Source organism: Pelmatolapia mariae, linkage group LG8 (genome assembly GCF_036321145.2).
Source record: "Pelmatolapia mariae isolate MD_Pm_ZW linkage group LG8, Pm_UMD_F_2, whole genome shotgun sequence".
NCBI lineage: Eukaryota > Metazoa > Chordata > Actinopteri > Cichliformes > Cichlidae > Pelmatolapia > Pelmatolapia mariae.
Genome location: NC_086234.1, coordinates 20,645,272 through 20,666,782, shown reverse-complemented (window position 1 = coordinate 20,666,782; position 21,511 = coordinate 20,645,272). Strand labels below are relative to the sequence as shown.

The 21,511-nt window shown below is 38.1% G+C and overlaps 2 protein-coding genes across 2 annotated transcripts; both read left to right on the top strand.

Moving 5' to 3' along the window:
- The first annotated feature begins 2,273 nt into the window (after positions 1-2,273).
- On the top strand, positions 2,274-5,544 carry pvalb9 (parvalbumin 9). The gene is made up of 5 exons (XM_063481497.1): positions 2,274-2,518; positions 3,361-3,428; positions 3,951-4,083; positions 4,552-4,661; positions 5,256-5,544. The coding sequence occupies exons 2-5, from the start codon at positions 3,368-3,370 to the stop codon at positions 5,279-5,281; spliced, it is 330 nt and encodes a 109-aa protein (XP_063337567.1). The 5' UTR covers positions 2,274-2,518; positions 3,361-3,367; the 3' UTR covers positions 5,282-5,544.
- A 795-nt stretch (positions 5,545-6,339) lies between these two features.
- On the top strand, positions 6,340-19,931 carry ccz1 (CCZ1 homolog, vacuolar protein trafficking and biogenesis associated). The gene is made up of 17 exons (XM_063481496.1): positions 6,340-6,483; positions 7,936-8,011; positions 8,448-8,544; positions 8,644-8,741; positions 9,010-9,103; positions 9,247-9,327; positions 9,415-9,462; positions 11,322-11,405; positions 12,034-12,209; positions 12,791-12,872; positions 13,408-13,469; positions 15,454-15,565; positions 15,911-15,944; positions 16,111-16,228; positions 18,466-18,624; positions 19,157-19,284; positions 19,429-19,931. Exons 2-17 carry the CDS (start codon positions 7,998-8,000, stop codon positions 19,482-19,484), a joined length of 1,443 nt encoding a protein of 480 aa, XP_063337566.1. The 5' UTR covers positions 6,340-6,483; positions 7,936-7,997; the 3' UTR covers positions 19,485-19,931.
- The last annotated feature ends 1,580 nt before the right edge of the window (positions 19,932-21,511 follow it).

Genomic DNA, 21,511 nt, shown 5'->3' with positions numbered 1-21,511 from the left:
CTGCTTTCTGTGAGATCAGTGATGATGCACTTTTAGGGCAAACGGACGGACGATGAGAAAACAATAAAGGTTCTTTTTTCAGTAACACAAGTCTGACCCTGTTCTTTGCTATTCAGTTGTGAAGTAGTAAATCAATGATAGCTTCTTTTTAAAAAAAAGAAATTCAAAAACATTCTTTTAAATGCATGAGAAAACTTCTGCATCTAACATCCACCCACCCACCTATCAATTCCCCCATTGCCTGTGAATGGGCTCTTTAGGTTATCTGGCTCAGATATGCCTGAAATTGGACAAGTGGTTAAGAAAATAAATCTATGCTAAACTTTTAACTAAAATGCTAAACTAGTAGGCGAATGTCACACAGACAGGTAATTGACTCTGAATAAATGATGATCGTAGCCACCATGATGTTACCCCCATGGGTTTGTAAAGTCCTGTATTGAAGTCACGAGTTCAGAATTTTGCATCACCGTCTCAGATTTTGGAGCCAAACGTTGAAGAGGTGATGGCTGGGTTACGAGGGATTGTAGCATCTAGTTCTTTTATTGAATCAGTTGCTAAGACCATGAAAGAAGGGGCATTTTCTCTTGTACATCCAGAAGAATGCAGGTTTAAAGCACATCTGCGACAGCATGTATCTTCTGCGAACAATTCATGGAAGTGATATGATATGCAATATTCAGAAATCAACCCCCCTAAAACACTTACAAAATATCTATGTGCAAACTGACTTTAAATCATTTGATTACGTGTAGATTTTACATGTAGTTTTATTACAAGTACAATGTAAACCTATAAATTTAATGGACTCTGTTCAAATGAAATGTACTTGATTTGTATGCATTCAGTTTATACTATATTTTCCTTAATGACTCATTATTTAAATAAACAAACCTTTTTATTTCAGTATTTTACACAAAATTATCTGTTTTTAATTAAGTGCCAGTAGTTATATCAGACCAAATAAGCTTGTAGCAGGAGACCAGTTGAGTGCACATATATGCAAAATTTTCCACTACAATGCGCTCAGTTTTTTATTTGTGTGAGGTGTAAGGTGTAAGGTCCTGTTTTGGTTGCATAAATGCATTTTTATTTTAATTGACTTTTGCGCTATTAGTGCATTACAAGTAACGTCCAGCTGTGCAGATGTGAGACTGACATAACTTCTTAATCTAGATCCACAAATACGCTGACACACACCTGACTCCTGCCCTACATAGTCCAGCTCTTATCTCTTACAGTATCTGGTAATGCTTAAATTCCACCTCCCTTCCAAAGGGGGAAAAACAAAGAAAAAACAACAACAACAACAACAACAACAACAACAACAACAAAACTTGATTAATAATCTCAATAATTGTAAGCAACCACAAGGTGTCGCCATTTAAAATAAATAAATACAAAGAGGGCTTTCAGATGCTTGATGGTTAAAGTTGCAAACTTCGAGGCTTGGAGATAAAGAGGTGGTGTTTTGGAGTTACTCTTGGGGTAAATAGTTAATCATTTTGTGTAACAAGTAGGTGAGACTGATGAAAATGCTGTTACTTGCAAAGTGTTAAGTCAGAGGTTTGCAGCAAATGAAAGTTTGAAAAAATAATTAGATTTATTCCCCCTGGTTCTAGTTACAGAAAGCACCCGTCCCCCCTCTCTCCTAAAGCCATTAGTGCTGACTGGATTCACCAGAGACGCTGCTGCGTCAGATGGTTTGAAAGGTTTCCCCTTTGCAGGAAACAAATTCATCAGTTTAGAGTGGCAGGCTGCCAGCAGGCTCTTCAGCACAGGCCCCACCCAGCCTCTCACCTTTTAGCACAGGTGCATGAGTGAGAGCCTCAAAACCTCTGACAGTAACAAATGATATGCATATATCTAAATTCTCACTAAAGAAACTTGTAATCTTCATGTTAACTTGTTATGCAGGTTGATGGCTCACTTGCAACAAACACTGAGGTTTTGACTTCTGAATTCTTACTATCAGAGCATGCGTAATGGAGTATTTCTGATAAATTACGACCTGCTTGAGTCACCCAAATCAAAGAGACTCTTCATTAAAAAACAAAACAAAACAAAGAAATGATGCCAGACTGATTATTGGATACTTATAAGGTTTCAAATGCACCTGCAGGGAGAGAGAAAGAGAGCGAGAGAGAGAGAGAGAAGAGATGAGATGGGGAAAATGTAAGGGAGGGGGGAGAGAGGGAGAGCAGTGTAACACAGGGGGAGAAAGTTGATTGGACGAAAACCACACGCTGTCATAAGAGTAAGGGGGGAAAGGGAGAGAGAGTAGGAGAATGTGCAGCGGATATAAACCGTAAAGGTTAATTGGACAGGTGAGCGGGTGAGGAACACGAGACGGAGGCGGCTGGCTGCGGGAGAATTTGATCCTCGGACAGATTGGAAACTCAAGCATCGCACTCGTCGTATATAAGGCAGAGCCAGCTGTCGGCAGCCACCAAAGAGTCTTATCTGCTGCTGCTGCTGCTGCTGCTGCTGCTTTTGGACCCGGACCGAGGCAACTGCGGTGAGTAGCCCACAGCTGCACAGGTAAACTCTCAGTACAGGTGTGGACAGGTGTGGTATCTGTCTGGTGTGGTCTGTTGGTGCAGTGGCACAGCCTTTAGACTATTTGGGTTACTTTTTCAGGGACGTGACGAGAGTTTTAGATTCGTCTAGCACTGCTTTATTGTGTTAAATCCTCCAAATCTGACAGAAAGGTGAGATTTTTGACCAAAATACAGGTTCGGGCTGTTTCTGCTCATGCTTTTAACCGATTCTCCTAAAACAACCTGATAAAAACTTACAGATCATTTTTCATCTACGTTTATTTTTTGTTTAAAGACAGCAAGCTGTCGAGCGCTCAGGAGAGGGTGTTTTAACTTTTTTATTCATTCTGCAATGGAAGTTTAAGTATCACAAATTTTACTCCTTCCCTCCCTCTGTTGATTTTTTTTTCTTGTAAAGTCCCTAAGTGCCAATTATTTTTGCACAGAGCCAATTAAGCACTTCAAACAAGGCAAAAAAAAAAGAAAAAAGCCGATTAACAAGCTCGCAGGGGAGATCCAATCAAAAAGCACAATTAACCTGGCATAAACGATAAGACAGAAAATATGTTTGGGATTTTTGGTAAAATAGAGATTGTACATAAAACACATAAAACCCACTCATCAAAAACTCATAACCTGAGGTCTTATGGGATGATGATATTAACCTAGATACCACTACAGATATTAAAAAAGGTAATCCAGTGTGATACAAAAGTGGGCTGAGAGGATATCACACAGCCAAATGTAGGTGAAGATAATTAGAAAAAAGAAAAATACAGACCTATGTGTGTTTCTTAAAGACTTTTCTTCTATTTTGCAGGACCAACATGTCACTCACATCCATTCTTTCAGCTGACGACATCCAAAATGCCATTAAGGACTGTGAAGGTAGGATGTCAACTCATGCACATTGGACCACACATTGCCCTAGTAACTAAACATGATCAATTCTGACGGTTGTATGACTTATATGCAATATAAAATACATTAAATGCCGAATAAACGGTTGTTGTAGTCGAGTTTTTTTGTTTTGTTTTTGTTTTTGCATAAAGGTGCATAATCTTCTCCACAGCTTTTCAATATTGTACAGTGTCCTCGCTACTAAAGTCGCACCCGCTTTAAATCGGAATTTTTTAAAAAAAAAAAAAAAAACAGGGGGGGTTTAATAATCTTTTCTGGGTTTTTTTTTTTATATTTGTGGGGGCATGGCTGCTGGCTTTAAAAGTTAAAAAAAAAAAAAAGAAAGAAAGAAAGAAAGAAAAGGGGGGGGGGGAGAGGAAAATCCCTCCCTCCGGCGCTGCAGACACATGCCGTTTTAATCTCCACATCACCTCCCAGCCCGGGGAACCTCACGGGTCAGCTCTGTTTCTGTATTTGTTTCTCTTTTTTTCAACATTTGTATGCTTTCAGCTCCGGACACTTTCTGCTACAAGAAGTTCTTTAAGCTGTGCGGCCTGTCCTCAAAGACACCCAAGGAGGTCAAAGATGTGTTCCAGATCCTCGATGAGGACAACAGCGGCTACATCGAGCACTCTGAGCTCAAGTGCGTAAAAGGATACGGGGTGTCTGCTCTCCCAGAGGCGCTGAATCTTAGTCTTTTCTTTTCAATATGCACTTTTGTTCCTTTACCTGGATTTACTCCGTCAACTAACTGACCCAGTGCGGTGTGGCTTCATATTTAATGTGAATCTATCTCGTATTATTTCTCTGATAGAAAGAAAAAAAGAAAGAAGGAGGCTTGGTACATTAAATCACACAGTAGTACTCTATTACTGTGATGAATGTTAAGCTGTCTCGCAGTAATCCACTGTGAGTGGTGTTTTTATTTCATTTCTGTTACACAATTCATCCTTTTTTTTTGACAAGAGCTAGGTTTGACTTGTGCAGTCCAATTTAGGAAGTGGTGTCTTTCTCCGTGTTCTTATTATTTTATGTTTTTTTAAAACATGCCGTATATTGTCATCCATAAATATCAGTCGTGGATAAATATCATCATTGTGTGTGCGTCTAGGTTTTTTCTGCAGCGGTTTATCCCCAGTGCACGGACACTGACTGACGCAGAAACCAAGAGCTTCATCTCAGCAGCTGATGATGACAGCGATGGCAAAATTGGAGTAGAGGGTTGGTATCTGGTTTCTCACACAAAAATCAGCATGTGGGCAGAAATGATCTTATTAGTTGGATTAAGTCTCAGCTGGTGGAAATGAACCAACACAGGCTGTGCCAAAAGAGACGAACTGGGTGATTTATGAGATTTAGTCGGGGGGGGTTGTCTTTCACAAAGAAGTTACCATCAGAAAACCTTAAATGCACTATACATCTATGAGGTGAGAGAAGGTACTGTTTTTCTATAATGTTGAAATCCTGGGAATGTTTCATTGGTGTATTTTCTGATCCTTATTTAACCATTATGCCATGTGTGAACCACACATGTTGATTTTAAGGTCATCATCATGCTGGATCATTTGCCCCAGTTTTACCCATTATCCATTTGCAAACAAAAAAGTTGTCTTAGATAATAGGATGAAGGATTTAGGCAATCCAAAATGGACGGCTTTAGTCTGTGTTTATTTTTTATTTACCAGCTCTTCCCTAATCCTGGAGGGAATTGACACAAGGTTTAAATTTGCTTGTTTTCTTGATTTTTGTCACGTGGCACATGCAGAGCTATGATTAATTCTGAGTATTCCTTTATTTGTTTATTCTTTTCCCCAGAATTCCAATCCATGGTCCTATCCTGAGTTTTCAGATGAAAAAAGTTCAAGCATTCAGGTCCTTTGGTCACTTTCCCACATCTGGAGTCTTCTGATCCCAAATTCCACTTCCAGGGATTAAAGATGTTTTCTATTAATGTCTGTGTGCACAAATTGCTTTAAAAAGACCTTTTTTTTATTTTAAAGGCATCACAACTTAATGTGTCTTTTCACTATATTGGTCTGTGGTTTCTCGTCTGTAGCATTCCTCCCCTGACAATGAATGTGGTAAATAAACATGTGGAAACACACACACACTTGTGAACTGACTGTGTATATATTAAACAAACTCATATTGTGGTGTTTAGTATGTTTTGATGATAAAGTTATACATAAAGCAGGGCTTAGCACTGGTGCATCATATCAAGACGTTTGCGGGTCTAAATTTACCTGTCAAATGTCAGCCTTTGTTACAGAAAAGGCCTTTCCATGTGTTGCTCAAAGTCCAGAAGACATGCCTGTTAGATTATTTGGCTGTAGGTGTAGACAAAAGGAAGATAAAGAAGCTTAAATCTATAGAATAAAATGGATATATGTAAATATTTGACACGACTTGTAGTGTAAAGCACATTGTGGTCGGTAAGACCCGAAACACAACATATAAATGCCAGTCTAAATCAAAAACAAATACACACAAGATTACAGCTTTACTGGAGAATCAAAAGAAAAAAAGTCTGGGTGCAGGCATGTTTTGGTGGCACTAATTCCTTAGTATCAACTGTACTATTCATCATTTATAACCTGAAATGTCCGTAATTAAGAAATGTATGTTTTAAAGATTTAATTTTATATAAAGATAAGATATAAAGGGTGCAAATTAAGAAAAAAAACATTTTAAAGCGAAAAAGACAAACTTTGTATCTTGCTATTGTGTATTTAAAAATTCTGATTCTGTAATATTATTGCACAGCAGTATGCTTACTCAGCAAAACGTGTTGTGGTCAGTTAAACTGGAGCACCCCACAGATCATTTGAACCCCCCATTTGGAGAGTAGGAATCTTTGTTTGAAAGCGGTTTGACCCGAGCAACTGAGCCTGTGGCACCTCGTAACTAAAAGCAGGAAGTTAAGGATGTGAAGTAGAATGCAAGCGGCTTCGCTTCCCATTAACACCATTTACGCATTTGTTCTTTTAATTTTCACTGTCTGTATCAGCGAGTACATGGACGTGTTGTGTTTATCTTCTGTAAGGTGAGTGTTACTGTCACGGTTCACTGACGGTTCCTCCGACAGACAACACAAGCCTACAGCTAGCAGAGCCAAGCTAACCAGCTAGCTGCTCTGAGTGACTCCGGCTGGTCGCTGACTGGATGTTTGTTAATAGTAGTACACAATCATATAAATTTCCTTATGTGTTTGTTTTGTTTTGTAGTTTATTATAACACATATTGTATAAAAATATCCAAGTATTTCTCTCTGCCGGCTAAAGTACAGTAGTAGCATTTCATTTGCAGTACCGTATGTGTACAAGACAACAATGACAAAATGTAAAACGAGTAGAAAACAAACACACCCCTTAAATGTAGAGGTGTAAGCGTCTGAACTATATCACCTTTATCTCCAGTAAATGAAGTGAACTGCTAAAATTTTACCTTGCGTGACCTAGTGCCTCTAACTTTAACCAAAATGGTCAAAAACTGGTACACCGTTTTATTATTATACACAGCAACATGGCTGCTAACTTTTAAATGCAAATATCTAATAAGCAAATCACATGGCAGCAGTTCAGTGCATTTAGACACGTAGACATGATCAAGACGACCTGCTGAAGTTCAAACTGAAAATTAGAATGGAAAAGAAAGATGATTTTAAGTGGCTTTGAACGCAGCATCGTTGTTGATGCCAGGCAAGCTGGTCTGAGCATTTCAGAAACTGCTGATCCACCATCTCTAGGGTTTCCAGGGAAAGCGAAAATATCCAGTGAGCATCCAATTTTGGAATTAAAATGACTTGTTGATGGCAGAGGGGAATGATTCTAGGTGATAGAAAGGCAAACTTACACAAATAACCACTAGTTTACAACCAAGGTATGCAGAAGAGCGTTTTTGAAGGCATGACACACTTGAAGTAGGGGGCTACAGCAGCAGAAGACCACACCGGGTACCACTACTGTCAACTAAGAACAGGAAATTGAAGCTGCAGTTCACACATGCTCGCCTAAATTTTGATTTCTCCTGCATCATTCAGACGGTAGGCTTAGATTTTGGTGTAAACAACATGCTTTGTGTCAGGTTGCTATTGATGGTGTAATGGTGTGGGGAATATTGGCACTCTCTTTGTCCCTTGACCATTGCTGTAGCATTCTTGCTGACCATGTTCATTCCTTTATGACAACAGTGTAGCCATGTTCCGATGGCTTCTTCCAGCAGGGTAACAGAAAATACTCTGTGGAGGCCATTTAAGTACAGTAAGCACAATCTTTAGATCTCAGTCCAATAGAGAACTAATGGAGTGAGAGATTCCCACCATGTATGTGTAGCCAACAAATCTGCAGCAACTGTGTGATGCTATCATGTCAGTATTGGCCAGAATTTCTTAGGAATGTTTCCAGCGCCTTTTAAAATGTGTACCTTACCAGTAGTGTATTATTACCAATGGATTTGTGTCACTATATAACTGGATGTTGTTGTCTTTGTTTTGTAGGAACACGGCATGCTAACCAAACGGCCACTGGAGCAAAGGAAAGGCAGACACAAGTTACACTAATGCTGATGATCAGGTAAGTTTAGGTGACGTAATATTTTGGTCTTCCCCTTTTCCATGCAGTATTTTGGCCCCTGTGCAATGTTTTGGTCTCTGGGAAAACCATTCCCATCCTAAATGATCATAGCCCCTCCACCCTTATTTATTTATTATATTATATTACTGCCCTTGTATACACCCCCACACTGCTTCTGTTTCAATGTTTTTACATACACCATGTATATAGTTTACTCACATACATATATGTGTGTGTGTATATATATATATGAAATATACTTCTTTTTCTTCTTTGTATATTATTTTCTTTTCTTTTGCACCTTTGTGGTCTTGCTACCCAATTTCGCTGTGCAAAAAACTGCACAATGAGAATAAAAGGTCTAAGTCTAAGTATTACATAAGAGCAACTTGGATGGAGTCTAGAGGTATGTCAACTTTCTCTTTGTCTGCCACAGCCCCAAAATGGCCTCAGGAATGCAAGAGAAACAGTACACACCATCTTTACTCAGTTTTTTCATTTACAACCCCACATTTGGACCTCGAGAAGGAGAGGTGAGTGAGACTCCCTGATAAAAAGTTCTTATGCAAACCGCTTTCTTTTTTAGCTTTTAGATGGAAAAAGCATGCCTAATGCAAATATTTTTGTTTTAGGAAGAGAAAAAGATTCTGTTTTACCACCCCAGTGATGTTGAGAAGAACGAGAAGATCCGAAATGTCGGCCTTTGTGAGGCCATTGTGCAATTCACCAGGTATCAGTATTATGGTGTGAATATTACTGCAGCAGCATCATGGCTGTATTTGCAGTCTATTTATTTGTACTTTGAGCATAAATTTAAACGTTTGTAGCTGTGATGAAGCACAAGGAAGCCTGAAGCACAATAGAAAAGGGAAATGTTGCAATAAGTGGTCAGATACACACTGATAAATATCTAGTGTAAATACAGACAGAAATTTAAGAGCCGTGCGTGTTGTTTGGGTGTGTCACCCTTCTTCACTGTCACATCCCCTTTGTTCCAGGACGTTCTGTCCAACAAAACCAGCTAAATCCCTGCACACACAGAAGAACCGGCAGTTTTTCTTTGAGCCTGAGGAAAATTTCTGGATGGTCATGGTATCTTGCAAGCTTATGTGTACATCACCTTCCCTGTATTTAGTCTTTGTCCAGAGTTTGTCTCCTTCATTTTAAATATAATTCTGCTCTTAACTCTTTAATGCTCCTTTGTGCTGTTTTATTAAAAAAAAATCCATCCTCAGGTGGTTCGAAATCCAATGATTGAGAAACCAAACAAAGATGGCAAACCTCCTACAGTAGAATATCAGGAAGAGGAAATGCTTGTGAGTACTGAAAAGTATTCGTGTATGTCTTCATTTTTTTTCTCTGAGTATTGCCAGTTGTACTTAGCTTCCCTCTTGCCTTTGTAGGATACTGTTTATGGTGCAGTGGTAAGGCAGTGCTACAGCATGTATAAGGTGAGTTTGAGTGTCGTTTTAGAATTTGCCATGCTTTTTAACATTTACAATGCAAAATCACTTAATACTGAGCTATGAATCAATCAAGTATACTAGTTTTCCACCACATCATAGTTACTGTAGGCTTTTCATTTTGTGTTCGGTACAAAAATCTTGCCATATGTGTTTTATGCAAAATAAGTATATTACATAAGATGTTTGTTTATACTCAAGATTTCACAAGGAATGTGATTATAACTAAAAGCAAATGCAGCTGAAGAAATCTGTGAAAAACATTATTGCATAGATGGATACCATCAGATTTCAAAACAAATCGAAAAAGAAGAAAATAGGAGCCCAATTTAACAAATTAAATAAAATATTTTCATTAATAATAAGGCGCTTTGCCTCATTGCGATGCCCAGAACACGTTTAAGTTAATTTCTTTAGAATCAGTTTGATTTTATAAAAACCCTTTTTTTCCTCTTCCACTATTCTTTGCTTAAACCACCAGTGTGATAAGTTGTTATTTGGCAACACAGACCCAAACCATGACACAGCCACCATCATGTTTTACAGATGAGGAAAAGGTTTTTATACTGGAATGCACTTTTTTTTAATGCATTCCATTTTAAGTCTCTTCTTTTTCTCTTCTTCAGAACAAAATGTTTATCATTCACATCAAAACTTCCTTTTTGAAATTATTTAGTCATTAAGCATTCTCGCTTGTCAGCATGACTTTGAACAGAGTGCAAATGAGCTGTGGTGATATTTCGACACAAACATCATTGCTGTTCATTGTTCTTCTGCCGATGATCTACTTAGCAAATTTGAAAGAGTCCTAGAGTGTGTGCTAGCTTACCATCTTCATAATGGTGATTCGTAAATAGTAAAATAGTTGTTATATATCACTTATCTATTCTTATCTTTCTCAAAGCGCCTTATACAACGTGCCTCATTCACACACATTCATACTCTGAGCAACGCATTGTGGAGCACGACTTGGGGTTCAGTATCTATCTGTAGTCAAATGACTACTCTATTAAATCTTAAAATAATTTAAATAAATATGTAATTAATATTAAATTACTAATGCTAGAGGTTCACAAACATTTCCCCCTCACAAATACACATTTCACGGCTCTTGAAATGACATGAAATAGTGCTATATATTTGTTTGACTTGTTTAGAAATATAGAAAATGTCAAAGGGTTCCTGCTGCTGTGTGTAGTGATACATTTATCTGCTGGATGAAGAAATCTTTGACTTAAAGTTTAGTAAAGTAATTAAAATAAATGTCATTGCTTTTACCACATTTGTGTTAAAATAGTATTTTACTGCATTGGAGGCTTATTCTAATAAAAAGACCTTATTGGCTCAAAGCCATGTAATGACACCCTAGAGTAGTGTTTCTCAACTCTGCACCTCCAGAGGTACTCTGAAGTGTTGCAGGGGATTTTTTTTTTTGTTCATTTATCAGATGTGTTTTTAATTCCCAAAATTATTCCTGAACTAAATAGTATTTTAAGTTCCTATTATTACTATTTTAAGGTTAATCTATAAGAAAAAATGACAGAAAAATGTAAAAGTTGTAATCAGCTGAAAACACAGGAAGAAATTAAAAAGAAGGCAACATGGAGTCAGTAAAATACTGTTGTTTCATTCAAATTTAGTGCTGGTCTTTTTCGGTTGTAACACTTCTCATGAATTCAGGCGGATTATTTTGAGGGTATTTTGCCTGAAATACATAATCAAAGGATTACATTACTGGGGGGGAATGTTGAATCATTGCTCTTGAGTGTCACGCACTACCAATTTATACCTGTATGATACCAAAAATAAGTCATGTTTTAACAATGCTGATTTTCCTCATGCTGTAGCTCTTCAATGGCACCTTTTCCAGAGCAATGCAAGCCGGCGGAGTGGAGCTGCTCATCCAGAAACTTGAGAAATTCTTCTACAGGGTAATAAATACTCACAAGCCATAACATTTTTGTTGCTAGGCGGATATGTTTTGAGTTCAGATCATGCATGCATGTATATTGACCTTGCTTTGACAGGATGATTCCCTTAGAATGCCGGCATGTGTGTTTTTAACAGAACTCATTCGAGCCTGACTGTCCTTGTTATCACAAGGGTTTCCCTCACTGATGACAGTTGTCATAGGGACACTGTTTATTTGTGAATACTCCCGTTACTCTTGGAAAGCTGTAAAATGTTTGCAGTCATGGTTGACGTCTTGATCGTTGTCTTGCCCCCATTATTTGTCTTCACGTCACACTTCTGTCAACTAGCCGGAACATTGCGTTTAAGAACTGCTTTAAAAATTAATTTCTAATTAGGGAATACCCTTCATCCATTAACACGGGCTTCCCTGTCCACCATGAAATCTAAAGACGGAGAGAAAGAGAGAGGCTGTGGTGTGCTTGTTAGAGGTTGAATGTCAATGCGGTACAAGTCAAAGAGTTTCTTATATCCTCTTTTCTGTATTGAACTGTAAGCAAGCACTTGTGGGCAGGTAAACTAAACCCTTTCTTTTTTGCGTCTCCTGTGTCTGTGTGTGTCGGTGTGTTATCACGCTGGGGTTTCCAGTATCTGCAGACTCTCCACTTGCAGTCCTGCGACCTGCTTGATGTATTTGGAGGCATCAGCTTCTTCCCATTGGACAAGATGACCTACCTGAAGATCCAGTCCTTTGTCAACAGAGTGGAGGAGAGCCTCAGTCTGATCAAATACACAGCCTTCCTGTATAATGACCAACTTATCTGGTATACAACACTTGTTGATGCTGTGCTTTAAACTGTATGTTTGTCCATCAAACCCACCGTCTGTCAAATTTGACTGAGCCATCCGGTGTATTAAGGTAAAATCCCAGTGCTGGTATCAGCAAACGAATAATGGCGTGCTGGGTAAACAGTGGTGGTTCTAAACACGGCAGTTAATCCTCTTTGTGGTTTATGCGCTCCCTGACATGTCACTTGTTTTTAATTGTGCTGTCGGCCACCGGCTCGGTGTGTAAGCACAGGGGGAATTACATGATCGCTAATGAAATTACTTGAGAGCAGCGTAATCGTTCACTGTGAACTGAAGATGGACAAACAGGAAGGAATATTTAATTACTGTTCAAATTAAGCAGCTGCATCTGCTGCACAGCACTCATTGTATCCCATTTATAGCCACTGCTGAACAGCAAATAGTAGGGCATTTTGTCTTATTGTCTATCCAGTGATCCATAACACATTTGACAGCACACCTGATAAAAATTAATCCATGCATTTAGGTTTTTTTTTCATTAGTGCAATGTGAAGTTTACAAGGTGTCATTTTTGGCATCGTGGTCATGTTTACAGGAGCGGGCTGGAACAAGATGACATGAGGATCCTGTACAAATATCTGACCACCTCGCTTTTCCCCAGACACTCAGAACCAGAGGTAGGTGGAGTGAAAAAAGTGGCTGAAGAAAGTAAAGTTAAAATTTTGAGAACTTCTGCAGAACTCCAGCCCACTAGATTATTTTAAGGGCGAATCGAGGAATGGTCAAAGGAAGTGTCATGACTGTAGAGAAGAGGTTCACTGCTTCACGATATTGCATAGTGCATATCATATGACAACATGGCTTACTTGTCTTGATAAATCTGTACAGCTAATGCTAAGCTTTTTATATAATTTGTAAAACAGGTCTGTGTCCATGGTTTTGTTAGTTTCCATAGAAGGATCCACCGTCATTAACATCATACAGAGCTACTGTAGCATTTAGAGCAGTTTGGCTCACTGGGATCATTTGCACAAACGTTGACCCTATTATCTGAAACTTTGGCTGTGTTTAATATAAATATCTGACACTTTAATAATATAATGATTATTTTCTGACAGAAAATATGACCTAAAATAAGGAAAGCATAATAGATCTACTAAATAATTGGCTAAACAATCCATAATTTTACTCTCATGTATTTGCTTGTTTCAGTTGGCTGGCAGGGACTCCCCGATGAGACCAGAAGTTGCTGGAAATTTGTTGCACTATGGGAGGTAAGTCTATGATCCCTGCGCCCATCTCTTTTAATCCAACCCCCTGCAGTGGTGCGGTTACTAGAGTAATTTCATTCGTGGGCCAAGGCATCCCAGATACATCAAAAGGCATGTTCTGGATGCACATATGAATGATAAGATACAGATGCGTGTGTGTGATTTCACCATGTGTGATTTCGACCCACTGACAAGCAAATTAGATAACGAGGTAACTCCCTTGGCTAACACACCATAGTGTTAGCCAAGGGGTGGAGTATCACTCCAGCCTCGAGAGGTTTCAACTTTCTATTCTGTTTCCGTGTCCATGTGTAACAGGAGAAAGTTTGCTCAGGTGTTGCCTCCCTGCCAAAGCTTATGTCTGCATGCTGCTTAAATAACTTGTGTCTCACGATGATGTAAAGTTGCTACAGTGGTCCGAGTCTGACTTGTCTTGAAAAATGCTGAGAAATTTTTTTTAAATCAAGACAAGGTGTTGCAATAATGGAAGTTGCAGAGGATTGCAGAGTCTGTTGGACAACACTAGACGTGCATTTAATTGGAAACATTAAAATGTTACACATAATTTTAAGTGGTTTCTCTAAATTCCTGTGTAACTATATAACAGTGAATTCGTTGTTCTGTTGTGAACAAAAGAGGCATAAACGGTTTTTGCTCCTGAGGACATTAAGCTCATATTTGGTGGTAAATTCCTGATTAGATTTGGTGCCATCCATTATTGGCTTTAGGCTAATATGCTACTTTAATACAACTGGTGATTATTACAGAGAAACGTGCACTGTGATGATTCATAACACATCAGTCAAAACAAATAATTAGGACATTCCTGACTTCACATCAATCTTTTGTAGGTGCTGAATTTTCTGTATTTCTGTAAATTTTATTAGCGTTCACTACAATAAATTAAATATCTGTTTTCGTTTCTTTAAACTCAACAAGACATCTGAATACATAATACACTGAATATATTACTGAATACATTCTCCTGCGCCTAACATAGAGCCTTTGGAGTCTTTCAGTTTCTCTGTTTAAGGTTATTTCTGCTTTCCTGTAATCTCCACTGTCATATAGGTTTCTCTCTATTGTTGTCTCTGTTGCGGTTCAGAACCTTTTTAAAGTCGGCCAAGTTTCTCTTAGAGAGGAAGAAGTGCTTTTTCCAGCTTCTTTAATACCAAATTAAGAGGTGACACAGCTTGAGGACAGCTTTTCTTTTTCACTGTTCTTCCCATTGTTGTTGTTTGCACTGTCTTATTTTAAAATTTACTCTTAATTAGTAAAGTATAGCCAGTATGTTTGTATTTGGCTGTAATGTACTGGATTTGATCAAATTTGACCTGCTGGTGGTGCTAAAGAGAGAAGTGAATACTTCGTCTTCCGGAGATTACAAATACATCTACGCAATTTCAGGGCCATCCATCCAACAGATGTTGAGATAGTAGATAGATTCATAGAAATCTAATGTGATTAGAAATAATACCTTAACTGCTTCCCAGAGGATGAGCTTTTCCTGTTTTGGAAACCTCATGTGCTCCCAGCATCACGCAGTCTTAATATTTTCATTCCCATCATTCTTCAGGTTCATTTCTTAACTCTTTCCCCCATAAAGACGACATTTGATGGCCTCGCCTGTACCCTTAATGACGAGTTTATATCAGTATATTTAATAAAGATGTGGTTTGATAACCATTAAAATAGTTTCCAGGTTTTTCTAAGGGTAGCTGCATTGGCAGAGACTATATATAAGCTATATAAGGAGGCCTGAAATATGATAGAAACCATTCAGCTCAGGGTTAATCCTGGTTTCAAGGGGTAAAGAGTCAATAGCATCGTGTGCTTTTGTTTTTTGGTGTGTTTTTGGCACACCAATTTTGGGCACCAATTGAGCTTTCTGATTTTCAGTCATTTGGTTTTGAGAAATTAGATCATCAGTTTTGATTTTGATACCTGGTCTGTGAATATGAACCCAGGCACACTGCGTCTTTTTCAGGTTTTTGACAGGACCTGCAAATCTGAAAGATCCGGAGGCCAAATTCCGATTTCCAAAAATATTCGTCTCTGCAGAGGACGGCTACGAGGAGCTGCATCTGATTGTTTACAAGGTACAGTAGGTTAAATGCGACACTCTGGCATGACAGGCTTGTTTCATTTCTCTTGATTTATTCAGTTTTGATTCTTTTTTTTCTAATGCATTAAAAATGAGTGGGCAGTTGTTATTCATTTTTTAGGAGGATTCTTGTAATCTGTGACTGGGGGGGATTTAACCTTTTTTTCTGTTTATGAACAGTAGATTTGGGATAAAATATATTCCACTGCTCTATCAAACGATGTGGACTTCAGGGATTAGTGCGCTGAATTTTAAAATGATGAAGTATATCCTGCACATTAGTGTGATTTCTGGCCTGTGTGACCTTGATTTTAACCTGCAGTGATCTGCTTTTTTCCAGGCAATGAGCGCAGCAGCTTGTTTTATGATCAGTGGTAAGTGTGTGTGCCCTCCCGGTTTAATGATGAAAGTTCACTTTCATTTTGCTTTTTTCGGTTCGGCATTTTGATGTTTTTGCTGCTCTTATAAAACATAATTATTACATTTTCCTCACCTTATGTCCAGTAACAGCTGACAGTTCACTCCTCTGTTTCCTAATAGCCTCTGTGGAGCTGACGAGGGAGTTCTGTGAGCAGTTGGACAGCTTGGTGGGCCCTCAGCTTACTTTGCTGGCATCTGATATTTGTGAACAGTTCACAATCAACCGCAGGATATCAGGGTTTGTTGAAATTTCTCCTCTTTCCTAGCTTTTAGCTTGGCATGTTCCTGATCTAGTCTCTATGTGGTGCTGCTACGCTTACCTCAGCTTCATTTTACAGAGAATACAGGGCATAATGATGCACCTCTGGGCAAATTACAAATATTGTTGATATAAAAAGTGATACGGACAAGATGCCATACCTGCAGCAGATATTTATTCATTTTATTTTAAAATTATACATAAAGATTGCAACACAAAACCAGGGTTTAGAAACTAGACATACATCTTATTGTTTGTAGCTCAAGAGTTTAATATCATATGTTTACGACATTGAAGGACTATTTATGTGCTTACAGTATTGTGCAAAAATCTTGAGCCACCCCTTATTTATTTATTATATTTTGCTTCCAAGCAGCCAGACTTTCTTGTAATATTATAACATATAAAACTGCATCTTTAGATACTTTGTTACTAGCAGCCTGCCACAAAAGCACATCGTTTTCCCAATTCCTTAGTTAAGTCTTCAAAAGATGGCAAAGAGAGCACAGTTTGACATGCATGAAATTGTATTTTTGCACCGAGTAGTTTGATTTTGTGCAGTGTGTCATGAAGAAACTTTACAAGTGGATGTCAAGAAGTCATTTTTAAAGAACTGGAGTGAAAATCAGTGGCGACTAACTAGAGTGATGAATCCACATTTGAAATGTTTGGTTCAACTTTTCATCAGTATGTACTGAGGAGGTCAGGTGAACAGTATAACCCTGAGTGTCTGCTTGGTGGAGGCTTTATCATGGTTTGGGCTTCATTGCAGCCAGTGGGGATCTTGCAAAAATTGATGGAATCCAGAAAAGTACCAGCAGGTTTGGCCCACCATAAAATACCATCTAGAAAGTATTTGATTGGCTCCAGTGTCATTTTTCAGCATGATAGTGATCCTAGACCCAAGGCCAAAGCATACCTGGGTAGAAAAACACAGGACGAATACTGTCAGTCACTATCAGCAGCCTGGAGAACTATTCATGAAGACTAGAATTATTAGAAATTTACCTCTGAGAGTTCAGGCTGTGTTAAAGAATAGAGATGGTCATACCAAGTATGGATCATTAAGCTCATTAGAGCTCATATTACTGTATTTCCAGTATATTTGCACTTGTTTCAACAAGTCACTCCACCTGTTTCCTATTTCCAAGCAAACTGAAGCACTTGAAGGGTGGCCCAAGACTTTTGCACATTACTGTGTTCAAAATAAATCAAATTAAATAGTTTTTTTCTACTTGTGCCTTTGTACAATATCAGGAAGACGGGGAGGATATTTAAAGGTAATCTGAACTCCAAAATGAGAAAATGAGGCTAGAAAGGAGCGGTCTCAGGTCTCTTTTCAGAATAACATACCTTAATGTCATTCGTGCATCATATTTGTAAGTATCAATGACATTCATGTTTCTGTCAGTCAGTCTGCTATAACTAGAAAGTTGATTGATTTGTGTGCTTGGTGATTACACTTCCCACTTTGCTTGTCATTGGCCTGTAGCATTAGCTCTGCCTGGCTGGCACTGATAGATGAGACTCTTAATATCACTGGGTAGCATCATGTCACTACTTAGGGGTAACTCAAGCAGTACAGCTTTAAGGACTGGCATCCTGGTCAACGCTCCTTTAATCCCAGCAGTTAGCTTCAGACACGGCTCGGCAGGTAATCCAAACCTGACCGAGACAGTTTGATGGGCTCCTTTTTAATCACCCTAGTGAAGAATCCACTCAATAAATAATGCCACTGCAAATTTATCAGCTAGCTTTCAGGTCTGTGTCCTGGTTTGGCCTCGTCCAATGGTAAATAATTACACACATCATGTATAAAAATCACCTATTTGAATACATTCACACACATGTCCATAGATGCAGTTTAGGTACTTTTGTTAAGTAAACTCCAGGTCATTAACTTGGCACAGCGTGGGTAACAAATGAAGCAGGGCAAAGTAAAATGATACCTTGGTTTAATGCTTCATTTGGTAACAGTATGATTTTGGAGACTGGCCCAGCCTCTTTAACTTTGTTTGTCTCTTACTCTAACCGATCTTACTGGATATCAAGGTAACACACATTTCATGCAGATTTTGAAAAGCTGTGCTGGCACCTTAAAGTCATAAATCCCAGGTTCTCTAAACTATCAAGTATAAAGGATCATTTGTAATACTAACATTTTATCAGCACTTTTTATAAGTTGCTTAACTTTTGCTTACTTTTGTTACTTTCAGGCCAGAAAAGGAGCCCCAGTTTAAGTTCATTTACTTCAACCACATGAACCTGGCAGAGAAGAGCACTATCCACATGAGGAAGACCGCCAGTGTTTGCCTCACCTCTGTCCATCCTGACCTCATGAAGATCCTGGGAGATATCAATTGTGACTTTGCCAGGTAAAATCAGAGGACACCTTAGTGAAACCTAAGCTATATTTACTAAGTGCCATCAGACATTTCTTCGAGAGCTCTCTAATGACAGTTCACAGATAAGATAGGTGGTACTGCTGGTGATCCTAATGGTGACCGGAGAGGATAAAGAATTGATTAGTTTTGGTTTATAGAAAAATAAATAATAATAATAATAATAATAAGAGAGATCACAGCAGCATTAGACCATCTTTAGTTGTGTATTTTAGAATCAAACAAAGAAGATGTGTACAAGTACAAAATCATTTTCCCAGCGTTTCAGCACAGCCGTGTAATTTTCAGTTTTATTACGACACTCCTGGGATCTTTGCATATCCACATTCTTTCCGTCTTTGAAGCAACTTATTACACTGCAGGATTGCAGTGTAATAAGTTGGGGGGGGTTTGAGTAGGTTAAAATGTTCTCTGGTATATTACATGATCTCTCAAGCAACAAAGAGCCTACTGTGAATGTGGTGAACACCTTCGTTTGAAACATATAGTTCTTTCTGTCTTTCAGGGTTGACGAAGATGAGGAAATCATCGTAAAAGCTATGACAGACTACTGGGTAGTCGGCAAAAAGTCAGACCAGAGAGAACTGTACGTGATCCTGAATCAGAAGAACGCCAATCTGATCGAAGTAAACGGTACGTCTCCCCTATTTGGCAAAAAGTAAATGTATGTCATTCTTACCAAAAGTACACCATCTGTCTCAGTAATCTCCTCTTCTCCTTAAGTTGACCCTTGTCTTTTTTTTTTCCCTTTTTCTTTTTTTTTTTTTTTTACTACAGAGGAAGTTAAGCGGCTTTGTGCGACGCAGTTCAACAACATATTTTTCTTGGACTGATGGTGAAGACACTAAAAACTGTTGCAGGGTATCTTGACAGCATCAGCGTAATGCAATAATTGCATCGTGAAATGAACAATAACAATGAAAAGATTCCTCACATCGTTTTTTTTTTTTTTTATTTAACCTTGAAAAATTGTAATTTTTCTTCTGTAATTAAGTGTAAAAAAAAAAAGGCAAAAAATCCAGGTTTTGACTGTATGTGTAATTTGCTTTCTTTCATTTTCTTTGTACATACTTGAGAGATTTTAAACAATTTTCTTTCACATTAAAATGTGTTCATACACTTTTATAATGAACATATGACACTTTTTCAAATTTATTTAAAAACTGACATGCTCATACTCCGGCTTTATTCGATGATTCCGTGATTGTTTTCCGATGCCATGTCAAAAGATTTGTGGTTTGTAAACAACTGCCCTAACTTCAAATAAATTAAGAACCAATTTTCTGCAGTGTACTGAATATTTTAAGTCTCTTTGGCTTTAGACACAAAAGCGAGTAAAGGTTTTTGAAACTCCACAACATCATTCTGATCATGAGTCACTGAAGTCAGGAAAACTCATTAAAATGTAAAGAATAATAAGGTGTGGGTCACCTCTTTGGTAACTGTTCAGTGCAAATTAATTGAAGGTAAGTGAGTAGATGGTAGCATTACTTAGGTTTTTGTGGCCTGTTTTCTTTGTTTTGCTTTGTTGGGGGATTTTCTACATTTTATAACAAAGACATCTGTTCAAAATAATTAATTCCAGTTACTTTAAAAATAAAAAGGATGAGGTTGTGATGAACTCCTGGAGCACTCGAAACATGCCAGAGATCATAGAAATCTACTGTTCCATGGTTCTTGTAAATAACTGAGACGGTACTGAATTCTTGGCACCTATGACATATTAAGCTTCTAATATCTTTTTTTGGTGCTTTTACAGGAAATGTAGTTAGCAAAATCTTACAAAAAATCTCATGAATTAGGCCTGAACGGCTTTTTCTTTTGGTTTTGTCTGAACTACATCCTAACTTGTACTCCATCCTTTGTCCCTCGTGGAAAAGGACAGAAAATGCGATGACATATTATCTATTAAAAAACACAGTTGCGAGTTTTGTTGACAGAGAGGTTAGGAATGTAATATTTAGTCAGGTTTTTTTAATGACCTTTAAAACGCAAGTGTTGTTACTATTTTAGGACTTAAATCCACCATAAAACAAAAATGATCATGACTCAAAAATGTATTTTTGTTGATGTTACTTCATTTGGTTGTTGAACTACACTACACGGAGTTTCATGTGGAGAGAAAAAAAAGTGTACATTTATATATGCTGTTCGAAATTTTCTCACCTGTTTATGCTCTCCTTGTTTGAGTTATGACTTTGTCGCTGGTCTGAGAGTCAATTCTGGTCTAACAGGCAAGTTACACAAGAGTGATGTGGACACTGAAGTCTGCATAAGTTACACAAAGGAGTAAACGGAGTGTGTATAGCGCTCGGTGCCGTGGCCCTCCGCCCCCCTGCCCCCAAGCTAGGCGACTGGCTCCAGCAGATCCTAGGAACAACATCAAGATCTCTGTCCAGAAGAGTGCAGTCCTAGAAACAGCTACTGCGCAGGACCCTGAAGCTCAGAGGGCCCGAGCTTGAAGGATAAAGACCACCCAGAGGGGGAAGAGGAGAAAAAAAAACAGAGATTTAGGAATTTATTTGGCTTCAAAATATCACTTTTTAAATCTTCTGTCTAACTGAGATATTTATTAAACTTATTTATGATGAACACTTTTATTTGCATCACATTGTACAATCATTTCATTAGTTTTCTGTGGATGCATGTGTATTTTTATTATGAGTTGATTTGCAATGTAACAAATAATGATTTACAGTTCATTTCATTCCACATGGATTTAACCCACATAGCTGATTGCTGATTATAAATAATTCCCGTTTAACTATATCAGCTAAACAACTTAATATTAATACTAATTGTTACCCTTCCTACTGTAAATGCCTGATTTTATCAGACACATGCATATTGTGTAATTATA